This window comes from Cyprinus carpio, chromosome B4, assembly GCF_018340385.1.
Source record: "Cyprinus carpio isolate SPL01 chromosome B4, ASM1834038v1, whole genome shotgun sequence".
NCBI classification, from domain to species: domain Eukaryota; kingdom Metazoa; phylum Chordata; class Actinopteri; order Cypriniformes; family Cyprinidae; genus Cyprinus; species Cyprinus carpio.
In genome coordinates, this window is record NC_056600.1 from 11,652,882 (window position 1) to 11,673,628 (window position 20,747).

General features: G+C 38.4%; 1 protein-coding gene, 3 non-coding genes and 1 pseudogene across 4 annotated transcripts; all 5 read left to right on the top strand.

Moving 5' to 3' along the window:
- The first annotated feature begins 1,234 nt into the window (after nt 1–1,234).
- Nucleotides 1,235–8,395, top strand: LOC109078919 (annotated as a pseudogene).
- Nucleotides 1,391–19,763, top strand: LOC109078903 (N-acylneuraminate cytidylyltransferase A-like). Its single transcript, XM_042722796.1, is given in 10 exon segments — nt 1,391–1,431; nt 14,262–14,554; nt 14,634–14,640; nt 14,642–14,777; nt 15,906–16,061; nt 16,798–16,931; nt 17,108–17,202; nt 17,292–17,463; nt 18,544–18,703; nt 18,965–19,763. Coding segments are annotated over 9 exon segments (1,308 nt in total). The 5' UTR covers nt 1,391–1,431; nt 14,262–14,321; the 3' UTR covers nt 19,180–19,763.
- Nucleotides 6,507–6,647, top strand: LOC122137297. Its single transcript, XR_006154750.1, has one exon. It is a non-coding gene; the product is annotated as a U4 spliceosomal RNA (small nuclear RNA).
- On the top strand, nt 9,306–9,446 carry LOC122137299. The gene has a single exon (XR_006154752.1). It is a non-coding gene; the product is annotated as a U4 spliceosomal RNA (small nuclear RNA).
- Nucleotides 18,321–18,461, top strand: LOC122137298. Its single transcript, XR_006154751.1, has one exon. It is a non-coding gene; the product is annotated as a U4 spliceosomal RNA (small nuclear RNA).
- Nucleotides 19,764–20,747: the final 984 nt, after the last annotated feature.

Consider the following 20,747-nt stretch of genomic DNA (forward strand, 5'->3'; position numbering starts at 1 on the left):
TTCTGCTACAAGATGGCGGCACGCTGCCGACTTCAACTTCCGGTCGACTTCCTTGCCCCCTGATTGACACTCTGTCTGCTCACAGTTTATAGCCAATCAGTGCAAAAATATAAGCGCTGTAGCATAATTTGCCAAATATTCTGCCCCCTTCTCAGACGCATTTTTTAACGTGATTTTTCTTCAACGAGGAATTGGAGAAATCCAAGCAATGATAGTGGTAGATGTTAGAGGTGGGCAGATCGATACTAATATCGATAATATCGATACCAACGTTGGTATCGGTATTGATCGATGCCAACGTGAAAATATCGATACTTAAGTTTCAGTTTCTCTCGTTTTGCGACTTGGCCGTGTTTGTCAAAATGCTGCTGCTGTCACAGAGCAGAGCAAGCTCTCAAGAGTGCTGCTCGTGCTCGACACTGCTCTCCTCCCCCTCTCCTGTGTTGTACCGTCACGTGACTCACCACTAGCGCTACCACCAGCAGTCAGGCGCGCGCCCGCCGCTCAGCCGCGCATTTCTAACAGCAGTCAGTCAGAGGTGGAGAATGGCAGCAGAGAGAAAGAGGAGCATTTTTTGTTAACATGCTACTTGAAAAGAGAATTTGTTTTTACATTTTTTATATTTGTGAAGTAATCATTTTGTAACTTTGTTTATTTAAATAAAACAGAAGTAACCAAAAGTTGTTTCTGAACAAAAGCTTTTGTAGTACTGATTAAAAGTCATGAAAATTCATTTAGATTTAGGTTGAAGACGCATCCACCTTAATTATTAAAAAGTATCGGTATTGGTATCGGTATCGGCGATACTGGCCCTGTATTTACTTGGTATCGGATCGATACCAAATCTAGCGGTATCGCACACCTCTAGTAGATGTAGAGGAGTGGGATGACTTTCTTTCCTTTATGAGGCAGCCTATTTTTTATTTTTTTTTACAATGTTTTGTATCAATGTTTTGTTATCACTGTAATAAAAAACAAGTATGCCTATAGTATATAGTAGGCCTATAGCCTACTAATACTAAGAGTATATTTGTTTTTTTATATTTTATATTTGCCCTTTTCCATTTCTCCAATCCTACTCTGCTCACAGGTGACGAGATGAGTTTTGTTCCTGGTTTGTTGCAGTATGCTGATTTTTGTAAAATAACTTGTTTTTGCTTTTCAGATAAAGGGGTAATTTCAGTTTAATATGTTGCAGGCTCAGCTATTGGAAATAAATAATTGATAATAAATAATATTGATGATAATAAATTATCAAAAAATACTGGGTTTGTTTTGGGCTTGTTTTTGAAGCTGCGGTTGCTTATTTGTCTCGCGAGAGTTGGCAACTATGGTCATCACAGGGAAAACCGGAAACTGTTTCAGGATTCACAGGCTATATTGCTTCTGAATGGAAGCAACGTGTCAGCTCGCCTCTGGATTTAAGATATACTTTTTATCTTCCTGATTATTATCCGTGCAACTGGGCGATATTAATTGATTAGCAACACTGATGGCCGCAGCTAGTGAAAACAGTCTTGAGCGCATTTCCAACGCAAAACGAAGAAGACTCGACACGAATGATACAAGACACATCGCTGCTCTTATTCTTGCACGTGGAGGGAGTAAAGGCATCCCTCTGAAGAACATAAAGATGCTGGCAGGAGTTCCTTTGATCGGATGGGTGATCAGACCAGCGCTGGACTCTGGGGTGTTCGACAGGTGAATGAATGGGACGTCACTCAGTGATTAGCTGTGCTGTGTGCTAGTAGATCTTATGCTGTTTATGTTTTTGCAGTGTTTGGGTGTCCACTGATCATGATGAGATCGAGAGAGTGGCCAGGGCTTGGGGGGCTCAGGTGCACAGGAGGAGTCCAGAGGTATCCACAGACTCCTCAAGCTCACTGGACACCATCCGGGAGTTCAGCAGACTGAACCCAGGTTGTATAACAGGTTCTGTTGCAGTAATATTCCATTGCACGAGTTAGGTTTGTATATAAGGACAGCTTGTAAAACGAGTCTGTCCGCATACTACTGCTTGCTTAAGAGTAAAACAAACATAGAACCAGGAAACAAGCCACGTATACAAAAATGTATTGCCATTTAACAAAAACATGAGAGAGACACAACACAGCTTGTTCTTCAAGGTTGCAAGTTTCAAAACCTTGCTAGATTTCAGGGGTGCACGATAAATATCGGCCAATAATTAATGCGCATCTCGTCAGTAAAGCCGGTTCTCTTATCAGTGGTAAATTCCATCAGGTGCTGATTTCACATAGAGCAGCGTTTACTACACGGAGCCATTGTTAACTGACAAGCTGTGCAAATCCATGCTGATAATAGCCCTGTCCCAAATGGCGCACTCCGGACTTGTGGACTTCCTCAGAGTCCACACTTTGGTGACGTCATGTAGTGCAGACCTATAGGGCCCTTGGCGCGAGTCCACGAAGGCGCATTGAGAGGTATTTTTGGGACAGACTCGATCGTCACGCCGGAAATAACGGTCTGGTTGTTTTTTTGACAGGAGCTGCAGGTTCGGGGAATATGCTGCCTATGTTCCATTTGAACTAAGATTACAATTTTAACACATAATAAACGTGCGTGAGTTTCAGATGAATTTACAGGTTTAAATATAAATACTAGGTTTACATATGACTCAGGAAAGCCCTGACATTCGGTTCTATTTATTTAATGAATCATAATGCGATCGTATTATTCAACGCGCTATTATTATGTTTGAGATATCAACCACTGGTCGATGACCATAATGTTTGTATAAACTGTAGGTAACAACCGGTAAAATGTACACCTAGGTCATAAAAACCATAATGATACCTACACTTAAATATTTTCTTCTCAGCCATGTCATCAATTGCTCTTGAGTGAAATCTCCTCCCATCCGTTGTCTGATTGGCATTTCGCAAGGATTTCTGGGTAGTTAAAGTGTGCGAAGCCTGCATCTATGCGGGCTTCGCGGAAGACCGCTTCAAGGGTACAAAGGGGGCGCTGCTGAGCACACTTCAGAGCGTTAAAATGCTGAATGGGACCGCCTACGGACTCGTAGACTCGGCGAGCACGCAGAATTTAAGTCCACGAGAGCGAAAGTCCTCATGAAGTGCGCCATTTGGGACAGGGCCAATGAACGTGGATTTGTGCAGCTTGTCAGTTAACAACGGCTCCGTGTAGTAAACGCTGCTCTATGTGAATTCATACACCTGATGGAATTTACAGCTGATTAGAGACCCGGTGTTCTGTCGATTTGTCCTACGCTGTCAGATTTTCCTGCATTCCATTTAAACAGTGGGTAGTACAATTCAACAACGAAACATGCTGTCGATAAAATTATGGTTTATTAACACATACTATAACCCTAAACCGACCCTTAGAGTAATGCAAATACAGTAATTATGTGTTATATTCGCGGTTGAAGCTAGAAGGGATACATTTACAGGAAACCAACAATACATTTTTTTTTTTAAATACCCTTACAGTGATGCAGATACATTAAATATTGTTGTTTAGCATGAGAAAAAGGATGCAATATTGCTGTGCGCATGCGCTGTAAACACTGGTAGGAAAATCTGACGGGTAGGATAAAATGTCAGGACTTTACTGATGAGATGCTCATTAATTATCGGGCGATATTTATCGTGCACCCCTACTAGATTTGAAACATTTCCCAAAATATAGAGGTAAGGTGAACATTCTTCTTGTTAAGGCTTGAGCAGTTTTCTCTTTTGACCTCTGAAAGTTAAAAAAGGTGTAAAAATATACACATGCATGTGTGGGTATTTTTATATACATAATAAATATACACCGTACACACACATTATGTACACAAAACCTTTATTTTTGATGCGATTAAGTGTTTGGTAACTAAAAAATACATTTTCAAAGTTGTAAAGACAGTTGAGTAAATTTTACAAGAAAATACTTTTGCCAATTATCTACTTGTACATTTCACATTTAATTCAATGCGTTACTTGCTGTTTCTTGGTAATTGTATGAAACATTTTCACTCATAAACTGTTAGTAAATTTTGCAGTAATCGGTGGAGCACAGAAATCCACTCTTTCGAATTAAATGGATACAAATGGAACACAATGAAAGCAGAGTGGTTGTCGTTAATGTAATGTTCTTGCGCAGATGTTGACGTCATCTGTAACATCCAGGCCACGTCTCCGTGTCTGCACCCCGAAGATCTCAAAAAGGCTGTGGAGTGCATCACCAAAGAAGGATGTGATTCTGTCTTCTCTGTTGTCCGGCGATACCATTTGCGATGGCAAGAGGTCAAGAACGAAGGTTTGTTGGAGTGCATTCTGTAAATGTACAGATTTTGAAGTAGAGCCGTAGTTCACTGACAAGCTACGCAATATCGCGTTTATTATCGCAGATGAATCGCCTTCGATAATGAATGCGATATTGCGTAGCTTGTCAGTGAACTACGGCTCGGTCTATTAAAATACTGCTCCATTTGAAAGCAGGTGATGGCGATTTAGCGGTAATCAGGGAACCAGATTTACTGACGAGATGCGCAAGATCATATCGTTAGATATATCCCCCAGCCCTATTTTGAAGGGCAAATTTTTACCTTTATTCACCAAGAAAGCATTACATTGCTAAAAAGTAACAGTTAAGATATTTACAAAATAAATTTCCCTTTGAACCTTCTAATCATTAGAGAATCCTTAAAACAAATGCATCACAGTATACACCAAAATATGTAACTGTTTTCAACATTGGTAATAATAGGAAACGTTTCTAATTATGTTCTTATTAGCAACAAATCAGCATATCAGAATGATTTCTGAAGTGGCAGAGTACTGGCATAATGGCTGCCAATAATTTCTGTTTTAAAATGTATTAAAATATTAAACTTTTTACGTTTTCTTTTTCTTTTTTTTTGATCAAATAAATGCAGCCTTGATAGGCATAAGATATCTAGATGGGCAATAATATCTATTGCATGTTGAAAACTCTAACCTTTTATTTATATTCCAGTCTCCCAATGTACTGAGCCATTGAACCTGGACCCAGCTCACAGGCCACGGCGTCAGGACTGGGAAGGAGAACTGTGTGAAAATGGCTCTTTTTACTTCACTACCAAAGAACTTGTAGAAAAGGGGCTACTCCAGGTAACATTTTGGGTGTTAAAACGAGTAAAGGCCACCATTTAACTTAATGACCTACATAATATGTGACCAAAAAAAAAAGCTTGATATAATAATCCATAGGCAAGAAAGCATATTGTCAGTATCCTCAATCAATCTCTTTGTATCTTGCATAAATCTTGTCACATTTTTGTATCATTTCACAGGGTGGAAAAATGAAGTACTTTGAGATGAAGCCTGAGCACAGTGTGAATATTGATACTGACATAGACTGGCCAGTAGCTGAACAGAAAGTGCTGAGGTGACGTAACAATAGGCTCCACGCAACTTTATATCAGCAAACAACCACAGTGTAAAGTCTAAATCTGTGGGTGTGTGTATTTGATACAGGTTTGGATACTTCGGTAAGGACAAACCTGAAGTTGTGAAGCTTCTGCTGTGTAACTTGTCAGGAGGTCTGACAGACGGTCAGATCTATATCTCAGCAAATGGAGAGGAAATGGTGTCCATCAACACCAGAGACCAGGCCGGCTGAAGAAAGAGGGAGTGAAGGTGATTCTGCAACCTTGTGTTACCCAACAGTAGACCCATCCTTCGTGTGTGTGTGTATATATATATATATATATATATATATAATATATATATATATATATATATATATACACACACATGTATATATACACCAGTCAGTGGTTTTTGAACAGCAAGATTTTGAATGTTTTTAAAGAATTCTCTTCTGTTCACCCAGCCTGCATTTATTTGATCCAAAATACAGCAAAAGCATTAATATTATAAAATATTTTTACCATTTAAAATAACTTTTTTTTATTTGAATGTATTTTTTAATGAAATTCATCCCTGCGATTTCAAAGCTGGATTTTTTTAGCATCATTACTCTAGTCACATGATCCTTCAGAAATCATTCAAATATTCTGATTTGCTGCTCAAAAAACAACATTTATTATTATTATTATTATTATTATGTTTTTCAGGTTTCTTTGATGAATAGAAAGTTCAGAAGAACAGCATTTATCTGAAATATATAATTTTTGGTAACATTATAAATGTCTTTATTGTCACTTTTGATCAATTTAAAGCATCCTTGCTAAATAAATGTATTAATTTAATTCTAACATTATCGGCCCCTTAAGTGTGTCGACCCAGCGGGAAAATGCCCGATTACCAATCCAACCCTACCCATCATGCAACTGAGACCCCTCTTGTTTTTGTCTTTTAATTCATTACAACTAGGGTATAAAATGCACAATTTGATATTTCACTTTTAAAAACGGCTATTTTAACAGTTTGAGTGAGTGGTGTGCAGTTTGATGATTTTTAGTGGGTTCTGCTGATCCCACCGTTGATGATCACAGGGGCTCAGACACACAAGTACTCAGACGTCTCCTTTGGCTGGTTTTCTTTGCGCTGTGGCAGTATCGTAGCCTATGAGGTTTATCCGAGGCGCGATTATTGCTAATTGAAAACTTTACCCAATACCCCGCCGTGACGACTTGAAATATAGTCAGCGCTGGCAATTTTTGACAGTCTTTACAGAGATTGATCTTTTAGTTAAAGAAAGAAATGAGCAAAAAACGAATACTAATTTAAAATGTATATGTGTTTGTTTTTCCCCCTCTAGGTTATTTTGCTATTTTGGCTGAGAAAAAGACCCCATAGCAAAAGCCTTAGCTGACAAACTCTCACAGAGAATGAGCTGTCGGATCTTGCAGGATGTGGACGACAAACTGAAGAAGGTGCAGGAGCTTATGGAGAAAAAAGGGCTGGAGTGGAAAGAGGTGGCATATTTAGGTGAGACAGGAGCTCCACGTTTCTCCCAGTTACATCAGCCAAATGCCATGATCTGTAAGAACATGGTGCATCTTAGAAATGATGGCGTGGCTCATACAGGTTTAAAAGATTCTACCTCAATATTAACTACAAATACTAAAACCTATTACTTTTATCATTTAATCTTTCATTAGAATGACTTAAACACACAACTGTTTCTTGAAAATGACTATCAGTCAAAAGACAGAATGATTTCTCAAAATATTTTTCCTGTCTTCTGTCAATCAGGAAACGATGAGCCGGATGTAAAGTGCCTGGAACTAGCAGGGTTGAGCGCTGTACCTATGGATGCCCCTACGGTCGCGCACAACCATGCCAAATACATCTGCCACAATGCAGCGGGTCACGGAGCCGTGCGAGAGTTTGCCGAACACATCCTACTGCTGAAAAAGAAGGCCAAGTCTCAAATGGAGCAGGATAGAATTTGCAGAAACACATTTTAGGAGAGATAGAGGTGTTCAGTTGGCCAGATAATGAAAATCAATGAAGTTTTTGTGTGTTTGTGTTGTAAGGGTATAATTTTAACGTTTAATTTGAGAAAATTATGTGATATGTAGTAATGATGAAGGAAATCATGTGATTGATTATATAAATACTACCATGTAAGATTGTTTTTCCATAATCACAAAATTACATTATTGAAATCAAGGCTGCTAATTCAGGGTTCCCACACATCCTGGAAATCCTGGAAAATGAATGATCAATTATCCAGTCCTGGAAATAGGGTTGCCAACAGTCCCGTATATTGGGCTAAATTTATGTGTCCTGTACGTGACCTCCCTTGTCCCGTTTCTTGACTGTTAACCACTGACTGATACAACAGCACATGAGAATGATCACCGACACCAATCACAGTCACCCTGACGCAGTATAGGCCTACGTTAAGCAAACCAGAAATCGTGAATATAGCTGTCCGAGGAAGGCTGCAAAATCCTATAAGGCAAGCCTTCTTTCACTAGGCCTATTGTAATGTTGCAAAATAGAGAAAAAACCCTACATTTATGTAACTAATAGCTATAAATCTATATGGATTGATTATAGTCTTTAATTGTTTTTAATTAAGCCGCCAACAGAATGAGAGCCCAAACAGCTGTTGAAAACATCACAATAATCCACACAACTGAGAAGCCTCTAACAACTCCAATATCAGTGTATTGTGAAGTGAAAAGCTGCAACTATAATCTATAATAATGCCTCCTGAAAAAGTCCACCCCTGTTGTCCTCTCACATCAGAATCCACCGACATGTTTATTTGGAAGGTTTTTGGACTGTTTTCACTTGTAAACTGTATATCAGATAGATACAAGTCTCGTTTAAAGTCAAGTCTTAGTGCTGAATTTGTTTTTATGAACACACAGACTTTCTCACTTCACAAGATATAGTGTATGACCTGAGGGTGAGTAAATTTTAAGCAAATTTTCTCTTTTGGGTGAACTGCTTTATTGCAAACACTAAAAGAAGCCACTTTGTATTCTCAAAATATACACTAGAGGGCAGCCTTGTACAAACTAATTACTACATTACACACCTCAACAGAATATTATATTGAGCTTCTAAAATTATACAATGTCAACACACATTACGTCCTTGTTGTGTCAGTCTTAAGTCTACTAAACAAATGATAGTTGCTCAAATATTATTTTTGCATTTAAAAATGCTCTTCCAAAACGTTATTTTTAAAACAAACTTTGAGTTAGTTACCTACACGAACTGATTAATGGGAAGTCAAATATCAGAAATGAATTATAATAGAGCAATTTGTCATTTTATATAAATTACAATCATCTTAAAACTACATAAACTGATAGTCACTCCATCCCTGAGATCAGGGGCGGAGTTACCTAATAGGCAAAGGTAGGCGACTGCCATAAGGCCCCCAAAAGCCAGGGGCCCCCTAAAATGGATTTTATATACGAGATGCGCATTAAGTGCGGACACGCGAATGGTTGCTGTTTACTGTTTATTACAACAATCGTCTGCGTGTCCGAGTTGAACGAGCTTCTTGTGTATCCTGCTTGTAGCAAATGAAAATATTATGCATCTGAAGCTGACTGCCGCACGAGCGCGAGGTCAATCTTTCCCAGCGCGGGCGCGCGCACACTTCTCTCTCTGCGTCTGCTCTGTTTAGCGAGCGGCTGAAAGAAGCTGCGCTTTCAGTTAAAACACAGATATGTTGCTTCTCTAATTTTACATGCAAGTATAGCCGAAATCACAGCACAGCTATTGTCTTTATTTTATGGGCACGATTATAAATCAGGATTTTTTTTTTTGTGTGTGTGTGTGTGTGCAGGTTAAAAAGTTTTTTGTAACCGTCGAGGGGACTCGTGGGTGGTTTGGTGAGGTCCCCTCTCTGGAGAGCATGACGTCAGCTTTGCGCAGTGGCAGTATTGTAGTCTTTGAAGTATATCCGAGGCGCGATTGTTGCTAATTGAAAACTTTACCCAATACCCCGCCGCGACGACTTGAAATATAGTCGGTTCTGGCAATTTTTGAGGGTTTTTACGGAGACTGATATATTTTGTGAATAAAGAACAATGCATCATAATTACACAGGAGTACTTACATATTGTATTTAGTGGAAGTTTATATATTACGCAGTCCAAGGAGATACTTTGAGTTGTTGGTAGAGAGAGTATCAGAAAGAAATGGACGTGAAGAAACCGTAGACTCAAGGCTTTTGATTTTGTCATACTGCTCTTAATAGCAATTGGAATAGAATAGGAAGACATGAATCCGGAAAGTATGTATTGTAAAGGAAGGAAATGTAGAACATGTTATAATGAAATTTCCAATAAAGAAGATCTTATTTTAGAATATCAAGAGTTATACATTTGACCATTATTCTTAATTAAGCGTAAATGGTTGTGATATGCTTATGACTCGCGAATGTAATGCTCGGCTAACTGGAATAAACCACGCTTAATGACGTATGCAGTCTGCAAACGCGACCTACGGAAGATGCAGCCTTCTGTTTGAGAAACGGTTTAGTGAATTCAAGGGGTAGATGCACCTCAAAGTTTTATGCCATCCGCCAGGACGCCATTAAAAACCAAAGAAGAAGAAGAAGAAGAATAGCTTCGGAACGGAAGCAACGTGTTAGCGCGCCTTTGGATTTAAGATATACTTTTATCTTCCTGCTTATTATCCGTACAACTGGGCGATATTAATTGATTAGCAACACTGATGGCCGCAGCTAGTGAAAACAGTCTTGAGCACATTTGCAACGCAAAACGAAGAAGACTCGACACGAATGATTCAAGACACATCGCTGCTCTTATTCTTGCACGTGGAGGGAGTAAAGGCATCCCTCTGAAGAACATAAAGATGCTGGCAGGAGTTCCTTTGATCGGATGGGTGATCAGAGCAGCGCTGGACTCTGGGGTGTTTCACAGGTTTGAATGAATGGGACGTCCTTTAAATTTCTTGAAAGTGTTAGAATCTGAAAAAAAAAAAATTCAAGGCCCTGGAAAGTTTTTGAAAATAAACACACATAGATACAGGTCGTTGAAAGTGCTTGAATTTATTTTGTGCAAGAAGTTTTCTGGAAAAAAATCCATATTATTCCCTCTGGTCCGCTCATGTGTTATTTCGCCACCACTTCGTGGCCTATTCTTGCTTGATTTACATTAGTTACGCGCATTTACAACACGTTACGTTAAGTGTTTCCCGCGTGAGGTAGGCTACTTTGCCATGACGTTCACGCTTGCACGAAACTACTACGATGGTACCTCAACGTTTCACAGACACCGTGAAATTAATGTTGAATTGCTTTGCTTGTTAAGATGTTAATCCATGAGGCAAGAAAAACTTAAAAGCATATTCATATATCTTAAATATTCTGGTTACATGAGCCTAATCCATCCGTATCGTTCCGTGTAATACGGAATTGTCCCGTATAAGGTATCAGAGAAGTGTTCTGTATGAAACCTATACGAAACGAAGTTTGTCCCGTATTCGCAGGCATACGCCGTATGGCAATCTAGACCAGGGGTTTTCAACCCGTGGTGGGCGCGAGCATCAGTTAATTCCTTTTTATACAGTCTATGGTTAATTCAGACATTCTTGAGCATTTATAAATACGAGTTAGCAAATCTTTAGCCATCCACTAGGGGGCAATCTACCTCCCACTGCTAGTCGACACAGGTAGAGCAGAGTTGGCTCGAGTATCAGTCATGGTATCAGTCACGCTTATTGACAGTGTAAGATGATTTACGGTTAGCCGTGTCGGAAATCCAACCACGGATTGTCATGTTGTTATCTCAGAAACACGCTCAGGCATCACATAGAATCAGGTAAACTGGTTATATATTTATGTTTCAGTATAATTACGCACACTATACCAGGGGCGGTTCAAAACCATTTCAAGATGAGTTTCAGCCCCCTGTCACCTTATGGTGCGTTCAAGTCCTCCTGGGAATTTCGTACGTACGAGGAGGGAAGTCGTGCTGACGACGTGAGGTGCGTTCAAGTCAGTTTCGTCGGAGCAAGATGGCGCTGCACCTTCTTTTAATAAATAGCAAGAAATTACAGCAAGGTGTAATAACTCTGCTTATAGAAAAATGCTAAACGGAGAGATAAAAAAAATGTTAAAGCCATGTGCAATGTTGCGAATCAAACCATTTCTCGCCTTAAGGTGCACAAATGTTAGGATTTTTAGTTGTAATTCATTAACTTGCTGCTTATAACAAGATTAATGATGATCATGATAAATGACAGTTTATAGACTAGTAAACATTGAAATTCAATTAAAATGTACCGTCAACTACAGACGTTGCATGCATTGATTTCGCCATGTTAATCACTGACACGCCCCCAACTCGTAGCTACAGTTCGGGGCTTAAAGAAAATCCCGAGCTCCCCACTGGTATTTACGATATTGTGGTGGCGTTCATGTGCATTCAACTCGTAAATACGATCGATACGAGATGACTTGAACGCACCATAAAACTGTCTTAACGATCAGGCCAGTGCTGCTTCCTCAAGAAAGTGTTTCATTCTCACGTGTTTTGAGCCTTGTCAGTTTAAACACTAAAGTAATTTGAAGTAATTTAAGCCCAATACATCTCAATGCGGTACTCACGTGCTGTGATAAAGCATTTCTTTTTATGGCGTTATTTCACTGACAAATGTCGAGAGCGCTTATGTAGTGCGAAAGTACAATAATACAATGCGTTCACGCGCGGATTTTCTTTGCTCCCGCACAAAACCGGACGCGCGAGGCATGGAAATGGCAAAAACTGCATACAAACCTAAATACAAACAAAAAAGAGATCTAGTAAAACAAAGTAGCTACAATAACCAGTTTAAAACAAAAATACAACAATAAAAAAAATCAAGGAAAGGCTCTGCACAAATCTGTTTTGAGACTACTTTTTAAAAGTGCATAATGATAACCTTTGACAACGCTTAATTCAGGTGCGAAAATAATTAATAAATATGGCGCATGAGCAAAGAGAGATTTGAGCGTGCACACGTTTTAAGTGCGCGCACTCTCTCCGGGCACCCCCGGTTTTTGAGAGAGCAAAGAAAATCAGCGTGCGAGCAGAGAGATTCCAAAAACAATACATTCTACTTATGTTTTTGACAAACAACGTGAAATATACCGTATGTTAATTGATGAAAAGTAGGAAATAACATCAGAAACTGACGCTTGAGATAATAAAGCACACATTTTCCGCTTCGAAATCATGACGTCAGGAATTCACTCATGCGCGCCGAAGGGGAAACAGGGGAACTGAACTCACCGGAACACCGCATTTCAGAAAATGCGCATACATGGAATTGATTCCTCTTTCTCGTATCCTTCTGAATGAACATATACACACAAAATTATCTCAAAATAATTGTCTCTGCAAGTATTCTCGTAAACACAGTCAGTTATGTCTTAAGTTAATGTATACAGTGGAGAAAGAAATCTCTTGTGCATTATTATATTGCATCCGTGCATTCGGTCTTAAAGGGGCAGCAGCCTTTAAATACCTGGTGTTCCATTAGTGACACCTGCTGTCAGAGAGTGACATTTGCGTCTCATTCACAAAACTAAAATCAGACCATTCTGTTTTTGCTTCAAATTTTAAAATTAAACAATCCAAATAATATGTATTTACCATCTTTTTTGGATCGTAATTCAAATGGTTGCCTCTGATTTTAAATAGAGCACAGCCAAAGCCTTTGTTTATATGAAGAGATTTCTTTTAGTTGTATATTTTTTTATTTGATTTGGGATTTGTTTTTAAAATTTCAAGTTAGTTTTATTATTTAACATTTCAATTTCACAAAGAAATATGCATCATTTTGTTTGATAAATAATAAAAGGACCCTTTTCATTTATAATTTGTCTTAAATCTAATTTAGTATATATATATATATATATATATATATATATATATATATATATATATATATATATATATATATATATATATTATATATATATATAAAATCTAATTTTGTATATATATATAAATAATTAGTAAGAAAATTATATGGTGTAATCTCTATTGTGAATTTTAGCGCATCGTATGTTTATTGAATCGTTACTAGTTTTTGCTGATCATGCTGATTTGTCCACAGTAAAGTTCAGCCAATGTCTTTTTTTTACATTAATTAATTTATTAATTAATTAATTTTTGACGATTAATCATTGCCCAGCACTAAAAAATAAATTTTCAAAGTTGTAAAAAAAAAAAAAAAGTAAAAGTGAAAGTGACGTGACATACAGCCAAGTAAGGTGACCCATACTCAGAATTCCTGCTCTGCATTTAACCCATCCAAAGTGCACACACACAGCAGTGAACACACACACCGTGAACACACACACACACACACACACACACACACACACTGTGAACACACACCTGGAACAGTGGGCAGCCAGTTGGGGGTTCAGTGCCTTTTCTATACCCCTCTGATTATATAATGGTAAATATAAGATATCATAGCACAACAACAGTGATCAGCAATAATGATAAGCCTAATACTCACAATAAAAATAATAAGGTCATATATCCTAACACAGTCTCAGAGATAAGAAATTTATTTTCCTTCACCTGAAATGTTTGTCTTTTCATCCTGATATGCGAGGCAAATGTTGGATCACAATAATTAGGAACCACAGTTTCTACAAATCCCTTCACTCGATTGGGATGTAACATGGAGCGTATTTTGCACGTATTTATACCGATTTCATCAGGCACCGAAAATTCCGAATGGCCTTCTCAGCTGCCATAGTTGCGACTCGTGCGTCATCAGAACAGGGAAAACCGGAAACTGTTTCTGGATTCACAGAGGCTATATTGCTTCGGAATGGAAGCAACGTCCCAGCTTTTATCTTCCTGATTATTATCCGTACAACTGGGCAATACTAATTGATTATCAACACTAATGGACGCAGCTAGTGAAAACAGTATGCAAGAGTTGAATGACAACAGTCTTGAGCACATTTCCAACGCAAAACGAAGACGACTCGACAAGGATGATTCAAGACACATCGCTGCTCTTATTCTTGCACGTGGAGGGAGTAAAGGCATCCCTCTGAAGAACATAAAGATGCTGGCAGGAGTTCCTTTGATCGGATGGGTGATCAGAGCAGCGCTGGACTCTGGGGTGTTCGACAGGTGAATGAATGGGACGTCACTCAGTGATTGGCTGTGCTGTGTGCTAGTAGATCTTATGCTGTTTATGTTTTTGTTGCAGTGTTTGGGGTGTCCACTGATCATGATGAGATCGAGAGAGTGGCCAGGGCTTGGGGGGCTCAGGTGCACAGGAGGAGTCCAGAGGTATCCACAGACTCCTCAAGCTCACTGGACACCATCCGGGAGTTCAGCAGACTGAACCCAGGTTGTATAACAGGTTCTGTTGCAGTCATATTCCATTGCACGAGTTAGGTTAGGTTTGTATATAAGGGGTGAAACTACAGCTTGTAAAACGAGTCTGTCCGCATACTACTGCTTGCTTTAGAGTAAAACAAACATAGAACCCGGAAACAAGCCACGTATACAAAACTTGTTTAACCTGCCATGTCTTTGCTATTGGCATTGTGAATGAAACCAGAAAAACACTCTACAGCTGGCAAACATTCATGCACTGATACAGAAGAATGTTTATAATGTCATTTGATTGTGGTATTTGCCATTTAACAAAAACATGAGAGAGACACAACACAGCTTGTTCCTCAAGGTTGCAAGCATCAAAACCTTGCTAGATTTGAAACATTTCCCAAAATATAGAGGTAAGGTGAACATTCTTCTTGTTAAGGCTTGAGCAGTTTTCTCTTTTGACCTCTGAAGGTTGAAAAAGGTGGGAAAATATATACATGCATGTGTGTGTATTTATATATACATAAATAAATATACACAGTGACAGTACACACACATTATGTACACAAAACCTTTATTTTTGATGCGATTAATCATTGCCCAGCACTAAAAAATACATTTTCAAAGTTGTACAAAAAAAAAAAAGTAAAAGGGAAGTGACATACAGCCAAGTGTGGTGACCCATACTCAGAATTCGTGCTCTGCATTTAACCCATCCAAAGTGCACACACACAGCAGTGAACACACACCCGGAGCAGTGGGCAGCCATTTATGCTGCGGCGCCCGGGGAGCAGTTGGGGGTTCGGTGTCTTGGTCAAGGGCACCTCAGTCGTGGTATTGCTAGCCCAAGACCCGAACCCACAACCTTAGGTTTAGGAGTCAAACTCTCTGACCACTAGGCCACGACTTCCCCTAAAGACAGTTATTAGAGAAAATTCTATTGCCAATTATCTACTTGTACATTTCACATTTAATTCAATGCGTTACTTGCTGTTTCTTGGTAATTGTATGAAACATTTTCACTCAGAAACTGTTAGTAAATTTCGCAGTAATCAGTGGAGCACAGAAATCCACTCTTTCGAGTTAAATGGCTACAAATGGAACACAATGAAAGCCGAGTGGTTGTCGTTAATGTAATGTTCTTGCGCAGGTGTTGACGTCATCTGTAACATCCAGGCCACATCTCCGTGTCTGCACCCCGAAGATCTCAAAAAGGCTGTGGAGTGCATCACCAAAGAAGGATGTGATTCCGTCTTCTCTGTTGTCCGGCGATACCCTCTCCGATGGCAAGAGGTCAAGAACGAAGGTTTGTTGGAGTGCATTCTGTAAATGTACAGATTTTGAAGTAGAGCCGTAGTTCACTGACAAGCTACGCAATACCTAGCTTATCATTGCAGATGAATCGCCTTCGATAATGAAAGCGATATTGCGTAGCTTGTCAGTGAACTACGGCTCTGTCTATTAAAATACTGCTCCATTTGAAAGCAGGTGATGGCGATTTAGCGGTAATCAGGGAACCAGATTTACTGACGAGATTCGCATGATCATATCGTTAGATATATCGCCCAGCCCTATTTTGAAGGGGAAATTTTTACCTTTATTCACCAAGAAAGCATTACATTGCTCAAAAGTAACAGTTAAGACATTTACAAAATAAATTTCCTTTTGAACCTTCTAATCATTAGAGAATCCTGAAAACAAATGCATCACAGTTTACACCAAAATATGTAACTGTTTTCAACATTGGTAATAATAGGAAACGTTTCTAATTATGTTCTTATTAGCAACAAATCAGCATATCAGAATGATTTCTGAAGCGGCAGAGTACTGGCATAATGGCTGCCAATAATTTCTGTTTTAAAATGTATTAAAATATTAAACGGTTATGTTAAATTGTAATAATTTTTTTCACAATATAACCGTTTTCTTTTTCTTTTGTTTTTTTTTATCAAATAAATGCAGCCTTGATAGGCATAAGATATCTAGATGGGCAATAATATCTATTGCATGTTGAAAACTCTAACCTTTTATTTATATTCCAGTCTCCCAATGTACTGAGCCGTTGAACCTGGACCCAGCTCACAGGCCACGGCGTCAGGACTGGGAAGGAGAACTGTGTGAAAATGGCTCTTTTTACTTCGCTACCAAAGAACTTGTAGAAAAGGGGCTACTCCAGGTAACATTTTGGGTGTTAAAACGAGTAAAGGCCACCATTTAACTTAATGACCTACATAATATGTGACCAAAAAAAAAGCTTGATATAATAATCCATAGGCAAGAAAGCATATTGTCAGTATCCTCAATCAGTCTCTTTGTAACTTGCATAATTGTCATTTTTGTATCATTTCACAGGGTGGAAAAATGAAGTACTTTGAGATGAAGCCTGAGCACAGTGTGGATATTGATATTGACATAGATTGGCCAGTAGCTGAACAGAGAGTGCTGAGGTGACATAACAATATGCTCCACGCAACTTTATATCAGCAAACAACCACAGTGCAAAGTCTGAATCTGTGGGTGTGTGTATTTGATACAGGTTTGGATACTTCGGTAAGGACAAACCTGAAGTTGTGAAGCTTCTGCTGTGTAACTTGTCAGGAGGTCTGACCGACGGTCAGATCTATATCTCAGCAAATGGAGAGGAAATGGTGTCCATCAACACCAGAGACCAGGCCGGCATCGACATGCTGAAGAAAGAGGGAGTGAAGGTGATTCTGCAACCTTGTGTTACCCAACAGTAGACCCATCCTTCGTGTGTGTGTGTATATATATATATATATATATATATATATATATATATATATATATATATATACACACATGTATATATACACCAGTCAGAAGTTTTTGAACAGCAAGATTTTGAATGTTTTTAAAGAATTCTCTTCTGTTCACCCAGCCTGCATTTATTTGATCCAAAATACAGCAAAAGCAGTAATATTATGAAATATTTTTACTATTTAAAATAACTGTTTTCTATTTGAATGTATTTTTTAATGAAATTCATCCCTGCGATTTCAAAGCTGGATTTTTTTAGCATCATTACTCTAGTCACATGATCCTTCAGAAATCATTCAAATATTCTGATTTGCTGCTCAAAAAACATTTATTATTATTATTATTATTATTATGTTTTTCAGGTTTCTTTGATGAATAGAAAGTTCAGAAGAACAGCATTTATCTGAAATATATAATTTTTGGTAACATTATAAATGTCTTTATTGTCACTTTTGATCAATTTAAAGCATCCTTGCTAAATAAATGTATTAATTTAATTCTAACATTATCGGCCCCCTTAAGTGTGTCGGCCCAGCGGGAAAATGCCCGATTACCAATCCAACCCTACCCATCATGCAACTGAGACCCCTCTTGTTTTTGTCTTTTAATTCATTACAACTAGGGTATAAAATGCACAATTTGATATTTCACTTTTAAAAACGGCTATTTTAACAGTTTGAGTGAGTGGTGTGCAGTTTGATGATTTTTAGTGGGTTCTGCTGATCCCACCGTTGATGATCACAGGGGCTCAGACACACAAGTACTCAGACGTCTCCTTTGGCTGGTTTTCTTTGCGCTGTGGCAGTATCGTAGCCTATGAGGTTTATCCGAGGCGCGATTATTGCTAATTGAAAACTTTACCCAATACCCCGCCGTGACGACTTGAAATATAGTCAGCGCTGGCAATTTTTGACAGTCTTTACAGAGATTGATCTTTTAGTTAAAGAAAGAAATGAGCAAAAAACGAATACTAATTTAAAATGTATATGTGTTTGTTTTTCCCCCTTTAGGTTATTTTGCTAGAAAAAGACCCCATAGCAAAAGCCTTAGCTGACAAACTCTCAAAGAGAATGAGCTGTCGGATCTTGCAGGATGTGGACGACAAACTGAAGAAGGTGCAGGAGCTTATGGAGAAAAAAGGGCTGGAGTGGAAAGAGGTGGCATATTCAGGTGAGACAGGAGCTCCACGTTTCTCCCAGTTACATCAGCCAAATGCCATGATCTGTAAGAACATGGTGCATCTTAGAAATGATGGCGTGGCTCATACAGGTTTAAAATATTCTACCTCAATATTAACTACAAATACTAAAACCTATTACTTTTATCATGTAATCTTTCATTAGAATGACTTAAACACACCACTGTTTCTTGAAAATGAGTCAAAAGACAGAATGACTGCTCAAAATATTTTTCCTGTCTTCTGTCAATCAGGAAACGATGAGCCGGATGTAAAGTGCCTGGAACTAGCAGGGTTGAGCGCTGTACCTATGGATGCCCCTACGGTCGCGCACAACCATGCCAAATACATCTGCCACAATGCAGCGGGTCACGGGGCCGTGCGAGAGTTTGCCGAACACATCCTACTGCTGAAAAAGAAGGCCAAGTCTCAAATGGAGCAGGATAGAATTTGCAGAAACACATTTTAGGAGAGATAGAGGTGTTCAGTTGGCCAGATAATGAAAATCAATGAAGTTTTTGTGTGTTTGTGTTGTGGGTATAATTTTCACGTTTAATTTGAGAAAATTATGTGATATGTAGTAATGATGAAGGAAATCATGTGATTGATTATATAAATACTACCATGTAAGATTGTTTTTCCATAATCACAAAATTAAATTATTGAAATCAAGGTTGCTTATTCAGGGTTCCCACACATCCTGGAAAAACTGGAAAATTAATGACCAATTATCCAATTATCCACACATGAGAATGATCACCGACACCAATCACAGTCACCCTGACGCAGTATAGGCCTACGTTAAGCAAAACAGAAATCGTGAATATAGCTGTCCGAGGAAGGCTGCAAAATCCTCTGCCTAATGCAGATTCTGTCAATAAGGACGTGATCAATAAGGCAAGCCTTCTTTCACTAGGCCTATTGTAATGTTGCAAAATAGAGTAAAAACTTTTACATTTATGTAACTAATAGCTATAAATCTATATAGATTGATTATAGTCTTTAATTGTTTTTAATTATGCCGCCGTCAGAATGAGAGCCCAAACAGCTGTTGAAAACATCACAATAATCTACACAACTGAGAAGCCTCAAACAACTCCAGTATCAGTGTATTGTGAAGTGAAAAGCTGCATATAATCTATAATAATGCCTCCTGAAAAAGTCCACCCCTGTTGTCCTCTCACATCAGAATCCACCGACATGTTTATTTGGAAGGTTTCTGGACTGTTTTCGCTTGTAAACTGTATATCAGATAGATACAAGACTCGTTTAAAGTCAAGTCTTAGTGCTGAATTTGTTTTTATGAACACCTGAGAGTGAGTAAATTTTAAGCAAATTTTCTCTTTTGGGTGAACTGCTTTATAGCAAACGCTAAAAAAAGCCACTTTGTGTTCTCAAAATATACACTAGAGGGCAGCCTTGTACAAACTAATTACTACATTTCACATCTCAACAGAATATTATATTGAGCTTCTAAAATTATACAATGTCAACACAGATTACGTCCTTGTTGTGTCAGTCTTAAGTCTACTAAACAAATGATAGTTGCTCAAATATTATTTTTGCATTTAAAAATGCTCTTCCAAAACTTTATTTTTAAAACAAACTTTGAGTTAGTTACCTGCACTAACTGATTAATGGGAAGTCAAATATCAAAAATTAATTATAATAGAGATTAACACCTTGGAAGGGAGAGCTGGTTATAGTCTTAATGGGTCGCGTTGCAGTCATTATTTCATATTCATCCCGTTGTCTGACAACAGAAACAGTCAAATATATCAATGAAAACAGTTTTGAGAATTTAGCTGCATCAAAATACAGTATGAGGCACAGAGAGGCAAACAAATGTAATAATAAATAATAAATGTACATTTTGTGAGGTGAAGTGAGCTGCCCTGTCTTGCGAAAATGCAAACAGGTTTGTGTAAGTAAATTGCTCAGTGCAAAGAAAGAGAAGTAATAGGAACCTAGTATTTCTATGGGTTTTTTTTTTTTTTCGTGTGTCTAATAGACATGATCAAGTTCTTTGAAAAACAT